Source organism: Lissotriton helveticus, chromosome 10 (genome assembly GCF_964261635.1).
Source record: "Lissotriton helveticus chromosome 10, aLisHel1.1, whole genome shotgun sequence".
Lineage (NCBI taxonomy): Eukaryota > Metazoa > Chordata > Amphibia > Caudata > Salamandridae > Lissotriton > Lissotriton helveticus.
In genome coordinates, this window is record NC_136071.1 from 1,141,375,985 (window position 1) to 1,141,389,682 (window position 13,698).

At 42.8% G+C, this 13,698-nt stretch overlaps 1 protein-coding gene across 2 annotated transcripts in view; it reads right to left on the reverse strand.

The window, feature by feature from the left end:
- RBMS3 (RNA binding motif single stranded interacting protein 3) overlaps window positions 1-13,698 on the reverse strand; it is a 1,517,465-nt gene that overhangs the window by 1,045,101 nt on the left and 458,666 nt on the right. For both annotated transcript variants that reach the window (XM_078663941.1, XM_078663942.1), the window contains exon 2: window positions 10,726-10,892. In XM_078663941.1, the coding sequence (XP_078520067.1) occupies window positions 10,726-10,892 (167 nt within the window). The remainder of the gene's footprint in view (window positions 1-10,725; window positions 10,893-13,698) is intronic.

A 13,698-nucleotide genomic window follows, 5' to 3' on the forward strand; every position in this document is an offset into this window, starting at 1 on the left:
GGTTAGAAGAGAGCCACATTCAGACATTTTTGTTCAAAAATTGACAACGGTATACACTTAATTTGACTTTGCTTGGCATACGAGAAATTTAGAATTAGACCGACTCAAGATACAGGTTTTTTCAAGGGAAATGACATCACCTGTAATTCTCCAAAACAGGGTGGCATATGGTTTGTGGGAGGAAAGAAAGAACAGGAGAAAATAACTATGGTGTATGTATTAGAACTAGAATAGCATGAACTTAGCTGGAAGGTAAGGGACTTACTAATGGCTTGTTCCCTATGCGTGCTCTTCAATTTGCAGACCAATGTTATATTCGCCCATATTTATAAAGTTTTATGTTTTGACCTAGAACTTCTTTGCATTTCACAAGAATGCTCCGACTTGTAAATCATGTGCACTCATTTGCTGTATTGTTATATATATGTATAGTATTTTTTTTAATCTAATGCAAGTAAACTTGCTTTATGTGGTTTAATTAATTTCATATTCGAAGTAAATCTGGTCTTGATCTGAACAGTCATTTATGAAGCAGTTTTAAATCTTATGTACATAACAATCAAGTCAAAATCCTCTGCATATTCAGAAAGGCCAGTTACTCCGAAGTTATTTCCTCAGAAGGTGGACTCCACTTCTTAATTAGCTTTATGGGGAATGGGTACAGCTACCATAATAGTTTTGACACTAGAGGGAAGGAAGATATCTTTACAACAGAAGATGGAAAGACGAGAGAGGCAGGAGAGAGCCAGTGGATAGAATAACTTCGATGATTTGAGTGACCATGGTGCTTGACCACGCATATGATAACTTGGGCAAGAAGGGCAATGGGGGTAGGTTCCTCCTCTGAGGTGGGGGTGAAGGAAAGTTACCAGTTTGTGTTGGGTAAGTTGACTGCAAAACCAAAGCTGATTGAGAAACAAAATAATATTGATCTGCCCATCTGTTTCAGCAGGAGATGCTGTGTAAGAAAAGATTTGAATGGAAAATTAATCGAGCTGCCGTCTTACTAACCCATGCATTGCTTTCGCTTCCCGGCTGGCTCAGTCGGTAGAGCATGAGGCTTTTAATACATCCCTTGCTTACCCCAAGTTCACAATAACTTATTTCCTGCTTGGGGAGATGTATCGGAGCAGTGACAGATGGCTGCGAAAGTGCTTCCATTCAGTTGATAATTGGTATGATAGGATTGCTTCATTCATCAAGCTGTCTGAATTTCTGTGCACTTCAGTGCTCTACGTCTATCAACTTATCTGGTTGGAGATATGTTCTAAGCAAGAGGCACTGCTTGGAATAAGAAATCACTGTGTCAATAACACAGAAATGAACAGGAAAAGGAGAAACTGCCTTTTCCAATATAAGAGCCAATTCTGTGGTTTCTTGCTGAGCAAGAATCTTGTAAAATTCACATCAGTTCACAGGATTTAGTCTGCAAACTCAGCAGATATTTTAAATGTCTTCTAAAATGATTAATTCACCAGGTTAAGGAGGCTAATAGATTATAAAAACACATATAAAAAGGCTTACAAACCCACCAAGGGGGATTCTATGACTTCACAGTGCACAAGATCCAGCCACCGTCATGCCTTGGTTAATTCCTTAGAATTGTACAGATAGGTTGTGCAGACTTTATTACACATGTTTGGCTTGTGTATTAGCCTATTCATTCTGTAGGTTTCATGTAAAAGCGGGCAATTGGGAACAAGCAAGCGTACCATGAATAATGTAATTAATTATTGATTGATTTAACATTTCCTAAATTTACATGAGGAATTGTAGCATAAATGGTAATTAGGACTGCTGATTGGTTGAATGTGTAATCTGCTGGTTGGTTGAATGTGAAATCTACACCAAACAGATGCTGATGCTGGGTTTCATGTAACTGTACAACAGATGTGAATCCAGTACAGGAATTCATCTGGTTTTCATACACTTTGTCATTAGGATCTGAGAGGTGATGGCACATGAAGTTTGAGCCATGCTCAGGTATCAAGTTCAACAATCTTTACTCTTGCAGGTATTAAAATGGCCTGACTGTTTCATGACTTAGGGCCTGATGGATTTGTTGACGGGCGGCCCGTGTCTGCATCGGGGAGATGGAGAAAATTACTCCTTCGCCCTGACGGAGTTGCCATCCGCCAAATTTAGAAATGACCCCCCAAAGCTGGCAGTCATTTCTGGAGCACTGGCAGGAACCGCCGTCACAACGGTTCCCGCCAACGCTGTTTACAGTTTGGTGCACGACTCCATCAACATGACAGAGCCGTGCTCCAAAATGCCATCTTTTTTTTCAGAAAGAAAATCTCAAAGCAGAATTTTTTTGGGTGTTGACATGTTTGAAAAGAAAATACTCCCATTGCTCAGAGAACATTTAGCAATTTAAAATGCCCTTACTGCCAGGGTTTTCCTGGCAGTGACAGACAGTGAAAACTGACCTCTAATACCGCCCATTTAAATTAGATGTGAAGAATTAGCGGTATGCCTCCGACGGCCCTTATTCCATAGGGCCGTCGTGGGGGTTTAATCACAACAGTAGTCTTTGCCGTGATTAAACCTAAATATAAATTTGGCAGGCGGACCACAGTCTTGGCGGTATAGACACTCCATCTCTGTTGCAACAGAGTATCTGTTCCGCCAAAATTTAAATAAGGCCCTTATTATATTTTGATCTTCATCCCTTTTTTCAATTTGAACCCCGATTTTGTTTATAAATTGATGCATTTCAGTTGACAATGTGCAACTTTGCATTCATATTATCCAATTTATTGAAGTTAGTCTGTGACTGTGATATAATTTTTCAATGAATGCACCACATTATGGTAGAGAACGGGTCTCCAATTTAGGTCCATCAGGACAGGACCAATGCTAGAATTTGAGGATAACCGCTCATTATGCCATACATTTTCATTGAGGTTATGTGGAGTTCCTGAAAATTCAACAATGATCAAATCCTCCTGCACAAGTGCTACAGGAGTGCTATTCTAAAGACCTTTACTGTTAGGGGAGCATATGAACTGTGTGTGGTTTTTCTTTGTAGTTGTCCAGCATTCTTCAAAGTATCAAAGCACTGATGATATGAAATCTTTTAAAACATAGTACACACATAAGACAGGAGCATTCATTCATGGATACCGTTTCTTCTAAAAACTTATGTTTTTCTCTTTGAGAAGGTAATATTTCAGTACTCATATAAGAAAGAAAATGTACTTAGTCGAATGGTGCACAGATTTCTGATTTTTGTTTGCTTCAGAAGGATATAAAGCAGTGCTGTTGTTTCAGTTGCCGAGCCTTATTAATGCCCAGGAACAAAGAAAGTAAACAGAAAAGTCTGCAATCTGCTGTATAATCACAAAATAAGAAAATACTTGAAACCTATCGGTGATAGGCTCAAGAGTTATGGACTAGGCACCATTGGTGCTGGCAGTGTGTGTTTATGGGTGAGATAATATTGAAATTAATATCAGACAGCATTGGGGACTCAAGAGATGGCTTTAGGTCTGGGAGAAATATGAATTACTCTGGAGTATTCAGAGTAATTTTGGTTATTTTGTGTTACTCTAGTGTTGCAAAACTACCAAAAAGTGTGCAACTACGCCCGTACACAGAGTTATGAGTAATTTGTGCTAGGAAAATTGTGCTAAATGCTGGGTTATGCTTCTTGCTCAATTCCACATAATCTTGCATAATTCTGTTGTAATTTCACATAATTAGGATACAGCTATTTCATTGAGTTATGCCCACCCCTAGATGGCACAGAGCTGGCATTCTTGCTGCCAGAAGTAGTTCTTTTCTGGAGATGTGGATCTCAGGCAATTGATTTCTAGGTTCTGAGAAGATCTATAATTTAACATTTACATCCTAATTTATACATCAATTAGCACATGGAACGACAACCTTGGAGATCTGAAAGGGAAGGAAAGAAAATGGCGTTCTCTGCAGCAGGACATTAGAATAATCAACCATTCAACAACATAGGGAGGAAATGAATTCCATTACTCTGTGCCGGGAAAGCGTTCCATGGGCAGACAGTGGGTATTTCCATGCATCCACCCATGTATTTTGGCACCTCCTCAGAATTACCAAAACATGGAAATGCGTCAAGATGCTATGGGAAACATCCTTTACGACGCAACTTTTACCACGCAGTGCCTTTACAACGCAGGTTTTTCAACGCAAGTCATTACAACGAATTGCGCTGAGGGGCGCTCTAGGATAGGTAATAGTTTAATTTACTATCCAACACCTTCCCTACTATCCACGGGGACTGGAGTTGGGATAGTAAATTAAACTATTCACTATCCATCACCCCCCAGCGCAAGTCGTTGTAACGACTTGTTTTGAAAAACCTGCGTTGTAAAAGCATGCATGGTAAAAGCATGCGTTGTAACAACGTACATCCGATGCTATACCTTCCCGATAGGTTCGCAACGAGGAGAAATATCTTTATCTCTCCTTACAACGCAGGCACCCTTGCACCATGGCACAAGGTTGCCTGCATTAGCGCTAGGCAGCACACAGTGCACCAGCGCAGATAGACAGCAGGTATGCGCCATATGTCGGTAAAAATGGTGCATTCCCCCTCTCTGTGTGACTCAGCGCGGTAAGTTGCGGTGCTACGCTGCATCCAATAATGGTAATCTGCTCACAGTGCCTAATGTCTGTGTTGGATGACGCTGTAGTGACCTGAATGGCTCTGGAGCGGGGAGAATACGTCAGAGCAAATGAGGAAGAAATAGCCATCTGATTGGATTATCTAGGGTTCACCCACGTCACTCCCTGGTCAATATCCCCGCCCGAAGAATGGCCCCTTAATACATCTGTACAAACAGAGGTTACTGAGAAAATTTGTTTATCTTCATATGGACAACATTGTCGAACAAATGACACGTGTAAACGGAATAAAAATCTCTAATTCGCTTGAACTCCGGTAATATTGTTCAGAATAGTGAAGGGAGCAAACCAAGTTAAACAGGTTTATTTCAGAAAACGATTTTACAAAAACAAAAAAAAATACTCTGTCAAATTGTAAACGTGTATTTCCTGAATCCAAAGGGAGAGCAAATGACGCATTTCCGATAAACAAACACATCCCAGCATAAACAATAACATCACAAACACAAAGTTGGCATCTAAGGCCCAACTCACAAGTTGTAAATTCCCAGTTATGCATTTACATTGTGGAGATGTATGTCTACATTCCTGATTCACAAATGTTTAAAGGAAAAGCAGGCAAAGTTTACAATTTGTGTAACTTTCCAAGCACATTGCCCTTTTTCTTAACCCCTTCCGCACGGGGCATATTCCCCCGCTGTGCTGGGGGGGCGCGCACAGCGCCCCGGTGCTCATGACGAGCTCAGCTCGTCATGAGGCACAGGGTTCGTGTGCTCATGACGAGCTGAGCTCGTCATGACCACACCCGTTCCCATGGAACGCTCAGCACAGCAGGGGATTTATCCCCACATGTGAGCGTTCCACGGCTCATGACGAGCTCAGCTCGTCATGAGCACCGGAGCGCCGTCCCTCATGACGAGCTCAGCTCATCATGAGGCACAGGGTTCGTGTGCTCATGATGAGCTGATCTCGTCATGACCACACCCGTTCCTGTGGAACGCTCAGCACAGCAGGGGAATTATCCCCACATGTGAGCGTTCCACGGCTCATGACGAGCTCAGCTCGTCATGAGCACCGGAGCGCCGTCCCTCATGACGAGCTCAGCTCATCATGAGGCACAGGGTTCGTGTGCTCATGATGAGCTGATCTCGTCATGACCACACCCGTTCCTGTGGAACGCTCAGCACAGCAGGGGAATTATCCCCACATGTGAGCGTTCCACGGCTCATGACGAGCTCAGCTCGTCATGAGCACCGGAGCGCCGTCCCTCATGACGAGCTGAGCTCATCATGAGCACGGAAAAGGTTAACCCTCTACAAGAGGGTGTTTTCCACTGTACAATCCTGCTTTCTAACACTCACTTGAGAGAAACGTGGGAGTTGCATGCACATTGCGATGCTTTCTGTACCATGGTTGCCGCGGTAGTTGAAGTGCTTGTTTAGAAGAGCAAGTACATGTGTGAAGTGCACTGGAAACATTTGAGAATACTCACAATATATGTGAGTGTTCTCCTCATTTGAATAGCACACTACTCTCACACTACCTAGGCAAAGCCTACCATATCTACTCTAGTTACAAACGCACCTACGTATGCAAAACTACATGGTGAAACATGTCAGCTTTGCATGACTAGTTTCTGACATAATTTGCAACATACACATGGATATAAACATAGAGAATTTTGCCTTATACTAGTGTTGAGAAACACAATTCAGGCAAAAGGGAGTTGGGTGAAATCCACTGTTTCATTTGGTTCAACGGCAGAGAGGAATTCGGCTAAAAATTCACCTCACAGGAGCGCTAGTGAAATAAGTGGACAAGCCAGTCACAAGAACCGTGGGTTACCCACCACATACAAGTCGGTTTGCGATGGCTAGTGTGATTACCGCCCCCAGTACGCCTTGGCTTGCGCACTGTAGAAAAATGCGCATCTAGTAAAAACAAGCATTAGGAATGCAATGATCTAGCATTTTTTGTAGTTAAAGGTATTGGCATAGCTCAACAGCTACCGAACAGAAATTGCCACTTTGCAAGTGCCGAACAGAGCATTGGCCCACATGCATCATTGTTACATTTTGCACTTCCTAATTTGCGAAAAATAAGGAATCACAAATTAAGAAGTGCAAAATGCTATGCATCATTATTTTCGGTATTCATTTGTGATTCGGTAAAAATCGCAATTTTTACCGAATCCCAAATGAATACCGAATTCTTAAGTTTATTTTCGCAATTCCCTTTGATTCCAATGGGGCAAAAGGCCTATAGGAGTGAATGGGAAGGCATCAGCAAATTGCGAGTGGCACTTTGAAAATTTCATGGGTGCGGGGGGGGGTCCAAAGGACCCCCCCATGCACCCCATAAATGTATTTTTCGCATCATGTTTCACACACACATGTCCTAAGGACATGTGTGTGTGAAACATGAATGTTGAAAAAAATACATTTTCAGCATTTTAAACACTTTTTCCAAATTTACCGAGTGGTTCAACCACTCGGTAAATTTGGCACCCTAATTGCGAATTTGCACTTCTAAAAGTAATGATGCATTGCTTTTAAGAAATCGCACATCTGCGACTTCTTAAAAGCACCCACAATTTTAGAACTCGCAAAAATGTTACGAATTCTAAAATTGCTTCATGCATCCCAAAAAGCACTTTTGCATTCGCAAACGGCCGATTTTAAGGAATCGCACCGTTTGCGACTACAAAAATGCTTGATGCATGTGGGCCAGAGTTCCTTGAAATGGCCTCAAAGCCAAAAACGATGTTGATAGCCTACAAAATAAAAAGGCAGATCAGGATGACCAGACGGAACCGCTGACTTATTGGGATGGCCAACACAAGCAAACAATGAGTGAAATCGCCTGGGAGTGACCCAAACATGCAAAGGCAGGAGAATCAGACCCAATGCACCAATAAAAACAAATATCCAAAAGTGTCAAGGCACTATCGCAAATGGGAGAAAGACCACAAAACCAGCAAAACAACTAAGGGAACAGGCATTTTTAAGAAAGGTTCTTCTGAAACAAGGACACGTTTGGAATGGACCTGATGGACAGAGGGAGTGTGTACCATTCCTTCACAGTAGAGTTTACAAAACCTCTACCTGCCCAGTTTGTTTAATGTTTTGAAATTTCATTTGTAGGTACCTGAGGATCTTAAGCGTCTTCCAGGAACATACCATTGAAATTAATGGCTAGGGAACTCCGGGCCCATTCCATCTAAAGCTTTATGAGCAAGGCGTAGGGCTTTGCATTTAATCTGTTGCCTGACTAGCAGCCAGTGGAGATGTTTAATAGCTTATGCTGCAAATTGGAATATAAAGAAAAGTCTGGCAAAACACAGCACCTCTGTAAGGTTAGAATGGCTGAGAACGAGCTTGTATGAGGTGTTACTGACACTCCCTCAGCCCTACTGACAGGGCCACTGACAGGTGATGGACTCAGCCCTTGTACACATCATGATTTTTCACAATTTGCATACAAACCAGCTTGACTATGGACAGAAATGTATACGAAGCTGATAGGGGGGGTAGGGGGGAGCAGACAGGAAAGAAAACCACGAGGGAAAAATAAAAACATCAACATTTGAAAATAACTAAAATGCTTCCTGTTAAATTACTAAGGGCCATATGTATCAAGCTAATTAGCCTTCGCAAAGGCCGAAATTCTGCGAATTTCGGCCTTTGCGAATGCTAATTAGATAAATGGTATGTATCAAACATGTTTGATGCAAAATAAGGAATTGCAAAATTTGCTATTCCTTATTTTGCGATTGCACTTAAGGAATCGCACATTTTGCGATTCCTTAAATGCAATGTATCAAACAAAAAATATTCAAAAATTGCCATTAAGGATTCGCAAATTACCACCAACTTCTAGTTGGTGGTAAGTTGCGAATTCTTTTCAAAAAGCTTTTTTACAAAAAAACAAAGGTGCCATATGACGCCCATACATGCCCTTAGGGCATGTATGTGCGCCATATGCCCCCAAATGTCTTTTTCAGGGGTGCAGCAGGGTGTTCTTGAGACACCCCTGCACCCTTGAAAAAATTCCTAATTTGCGATTAAAAAATTACTAATCGCAAATTGCACTTTCATTTCTATGGGCCTCCTGGCCCATGGAAATGAATGGGTAATTTGCGATTAGCAATTTGCTAATCGCAAATTAGGAATGCTAAGGAATCGCTATTGAAAAGCGATTTTGTACATACATACCGTTTTGCGAATTCCAAATAGCGATTCCTTAAAATTCGCTATTTGGAATTCGCTAAACGGAAGTATGATACATATGGCCCTAAAAGATGTTCCACTGGACAAGGTGGCAACTGGATCTACCTGCACCGAATTAATCTACTCAGGTTCAGTTATCTTACAACCCATGCATACACTTAAGATGTTAATGCGATGTGCAAGTACTTTTTCCGCTGGTAACTTTTGGGAGTTCATGATTTTCACCCTTCACAAAGTTTTAAGGTTAGCCTTCACCCACAGTTTTTCTTTGCACAGTGAGAACGTTTTCCATTAATATGTGAAAATCCTGTGAAAATGTGGCATATTAGGTGCATTAATTGTGGAGTTGCCCATGTGAAATCTGTACACACATGTATGCCCTCAAAAGGCACAACGTGAGATACCAAGGCACTGTGTTTTCCATCCAGTTTCTGTAATCATGCGGTGAACATTGATAGCTCAGGGCATGCAACACACATCCAGATACACAGTTACAGAAAGGCATTTGCTGCTCCAACAAAGTCTTCTAGGGAAAAGAGTAAGCATTAGCAAACAGAAGTTACATAAAATGCATGGTGCCCAAATATTCAAGATTTTCACGTGATTATACCGGCATTAAAAAAAGTTCAACTGTGCCTCATTTTCACTTCATAGCCTGATAATGTTACATGTAGTCGAACCCAGAAAAGCAGGGAAATGCAGAATGTTTCACTATTTCTGAAGTTTATCTATTCACAAAGGCAAAATGTAGTCAGAATTTGTCTCTGCAACTGTATTTTCTGGAGTGTTCGTGTCGCAATTGTTTTACTTAGAAGAGCATCTCTGATTTGAAGGTCGTGGATTTAATGCACAAGTTTAAAAAAACACTTTTCGACCTTCAAGCAGCTGTGAAGCTTTTCGTTGACGTTTCTCCAACTTCCCACACTTCTGGCTATTGTCCATGGACGTCCACCAAGTGCAAGCCCACTTGGCATACTCAGGACCAGTTTGAGGAAGTTTCATGGATTTTTATGTCAATGCTACTTAGGTTAATGTTAAAAAAAAATTAAGTGGTTATAGGAAAATATATCTTGATTGGTATAACACTGTGCTGTTCAATGCTAACTTGCAATGCTTAATTTGTACAAGAATGAATGCCAGTGCCCAAAGCTCTGCTCAGAGGCCCACGGCCCGTGCAATTAAAGGTCGGTGCACCCAATACCAAGGCTTTGTAGTCTTGAATCCACCTCAAACCTCTTTAATCCACTGCCAGACACTCTCTGCCTCTTTATCTCACTCTTCCAAGTTCCTTTTTACTCCCTTTTGGAAAAAAGATTCGCCTTACTCTTTCTTTTTCCTTTGTGTGTTTTCCCTCTCTTGCACTCAGGAAATGTCTGATGCAGAAGAATAAGTCCACAAACATGAGTGCCTTTGGCCTCCCAACGAGCACCACCGGCTCAAATTAAGCACTGTCTGTTTGGACCCTAAGGAAAACAGGCACCCACCCTTTTGACACTCAAAAAGCATAAGTCCTCAGAGCATCCTGGATTGCCTGTGACATCTGTTGATTTTTGTGGGAGGCGCTTGGCAGCATTTGTTTTCTGTTCTCACATCAGAAAACTCAACACTGATGCCTACATCAGGAGATAGATGGGGCAACTTTAAAAGAATTACATAGGATTATACTGTCCTAATTCATTTTAGACATTAGTAGGATCAATCATTGAGCTAGGTGACCCTCCAGGGAGTAGAGCATGACTTTGGGAAAAGGTGAGTTACTCCCTACTTGGCACAAAGTCCTAATATCCAACTGGTCAACAAGCAGCCAATGAACACCCAGACATGTGAAGATGGCCGCAACACCTTGACTTAAACTGAGGCATGCTGGGAAGAGGTCCAGGGTACTTACGGCTGGCATAGCTTGATCAGGTCCTGGTCCGTGGTACCCGGCGGAAGGCCTCGTATGTACAGGTTGGTTTTACTCAACTGTTCCCCGCTGCTGTTGCTGCTGTTGTTGCTGCTGTTGGTGCTGGGGCTGGGAGGAGCCATGGGGTGGGGTGCGGGTGCATAGGACTGCTGGAAAGAAAGAGAAGTCAAAGGTCAGCACACACTAGTTAATAGTGTCTTCAATGTACAAAGATGTTGCAATCAATGAGGCACCTGTCAATCGATAAGCAATGGCAGTTCACTCTCTGTTAATGTTTCAACTGAAATATACTTTACTATTACAATAGAACTAGTAACATTTTTGCACGTAGACATTTATTGCGGCTCTGGGTGGAATAGTCATTTTATGGATCCTACTTGAACAGCGTATGATGTTTTTTATAAACTCTCTTCTCTTTGAGCGACACCTGGCCCAACCTGCAGGTGCAGTCGGCATTATGGTGGGGTGGTGGGGCAGGGTGGGGGGGGAGTCCCTGGTCACAGGATAGGTAAAATGAAATAAATAAACCAATTTCTTTGCGCTCGCCGCATCGCCGAATTGGCAATGCGGTGACCGCAAGGTAAGTGGTTTTATTTTTTTATTTAATTTTACCTATCCCGTCATCTGTTGACTTCCCCCCACCCCACTGCTCTTACCTGTGCCGCCCACGCCTGCTAATCCACTCCTCTCGCTCCATAAAATCACATACCAACCTCAACCTGTACAAATTATTAATGGTGCTCACAGAGTACAGTACACCCGCATTTTAAGGCTATGTTCTCAGACAAAGGGGAGGCAGATTTACAATAACTGGCGCATCCCTGCTTATTAGCAGGAATGCGCCAGTTATTTTGCGTGATGTAAAAAACCCCAAGCGCCACCATGGATGTGCCACATTTATAATGCAGCGCATCGTGGCACAAGGATAGACAGATGTGTGACGCATCTGTCGTTGTAAAGGTGACGCAGTGCCGGAGTCGTGTCGCAAGCGTGACCCAACTCCAGCACTGCTCAGGGGCGGCCTGTACTTGCTGTGCTGCGTCACTCCTTATGCCTGCTACAAGCAAGCATTAGGTTTTCATGCAGCGGGGTCGTAAAAGTGACTCAGCGTCACTTTTTCGAGGGTTCCTTGTGACGAAAGGCCTACCCTGCATACATTATATCTGATGCGGGTATAAAGTAGTGCAGGGCTTTACAACGTGACGCATCTGCCTAGATGCGTCCCGTTGTGAATATGTTGCATAGTGGCGCATTGTTTACGACGCTGCTGCATCACAGATATGACACAACGGTGTCAAAAAGATGTCGCAAGGGGCTTGTAAATCTGCCCCTTAATTTGTAAAGTAATAAGGGCCAGTGCCCAAAATTCTGCTCAGAACTCCGGGCGGGTTCAATTAACTGTCCGTGTGTTGAATACCAAGGATCCATGGCTTTGAATCGACCTCATGCCTCTTTAATTCACTACCAGGCACTCCCTTCTCCTTTTTCTTACTCATACAGATTCTGCTTTCTCCTGTTGTGAGTTTCCCTCTTTCTCTTCCTCTTTCTTTTACCACTTTGTGTTTTCGTTTCTCTTGCTCTCGGTAAATGTCTGATGCTGAAAAATAAATGCCGGCCCCCAAAAATGAATGCCGGTGGCTCCCACCTGCAGTCACTGGCTCAAAGTAAGCACTTTATGTTTTGCTATGAATACGTGTGAAATACTTTACCTCCAGTAAGAGGCTAACCCAGTGTTCACTCCACCTTTAATGTACTTGTATACGGTCTATTAGTTATTGATATTTTTTTTGTGAAGCGCTCTGATGTTTTTGAGCCACGTCCACGCTATATAAAGTCACAGAAATAAATAAATAGGGTTTTCAGGGGGTGTGATGTTGAGGAAACTGTTTTACATAGCACAAGATTTATTGAGTCTGAATTGTTTTCCTAAATGTGATGTTTTACTCTTCCTAATTTCCTGTGACTTAGCTTTGGGCACCCCTGTGCTGCAGGTGGAGTACAGAATTCTCATGAGTGGTTTTACAGTGAAGCAGAGATGAGCTCTAACACGAGGGGGAAGAGACATCACAGTGAGGGCAGTCCTGACTATGCAACACCATATTGGGTGATGCGCTTCCTGCAGTGATATCACACTTGGAGCGGGCCTCTGTGCAGCGTGCATCAGACTCAGAGGTGCTCTTGATGCAGTGACTTCTCAGGGAACTGCTCTTCCTGATGCCACATCATGCATGGCTCTTTCCTCACTGCTTAGACACAACAGTGCTTTGACATCACACTGGGAGATGTCCTACCTGACTTGACAGCATGGCCTCTGTTAGCTTCAATGTTTCATGACTAGCAGTTCAATGCCACTCACATAAGTGAAAATATGTTATATGCTTGCAAATGTACTCAGGTGTCTCCTTGCTGGATGACTGCTTTGATATTTGATATTTATTAATTTCTATAGCGCCTGAATCACCCTATAAGGGATATCTCCGCGCTTAGGACGGTGTGCTACAGCCAAACCATAGGGACTCAGAAAAGAAAGGTTTTTAGAAGCTTCCTGAATTGAGGAAGGCTCTGACAGTCGCGAAGCTGGAGGGGAAGTTCGTTCCAGAAAGTCGCGGCAAGATGAGTAAATGCTTTGCCACCCTTGCAAGCCTTTTTAATTCTTGGAGTGCAAAAGAGTAGCTTGGATCACAATCGGAGGGGCCGTGGGGGAATGGACTTGGTAAGTTTATCAGTATATGCTTCACCCTGTCTAAGGCCCTCAAAACAAGGAGGTGTCCCTTGCTCAAAAACTTGAATCCACCCTGCACAAAACTGGCCACATGGCTGATCCGGGAGCCTACGGACTACACAAAAAGACGACAATCCATGGAGGTGTGCATTGCAACCTGAGCAACCCCAGTGCATCAGAGAAACTATACCTGTGGAACACTACAGGATGGAGCATGAACGGTGGGACTGCCC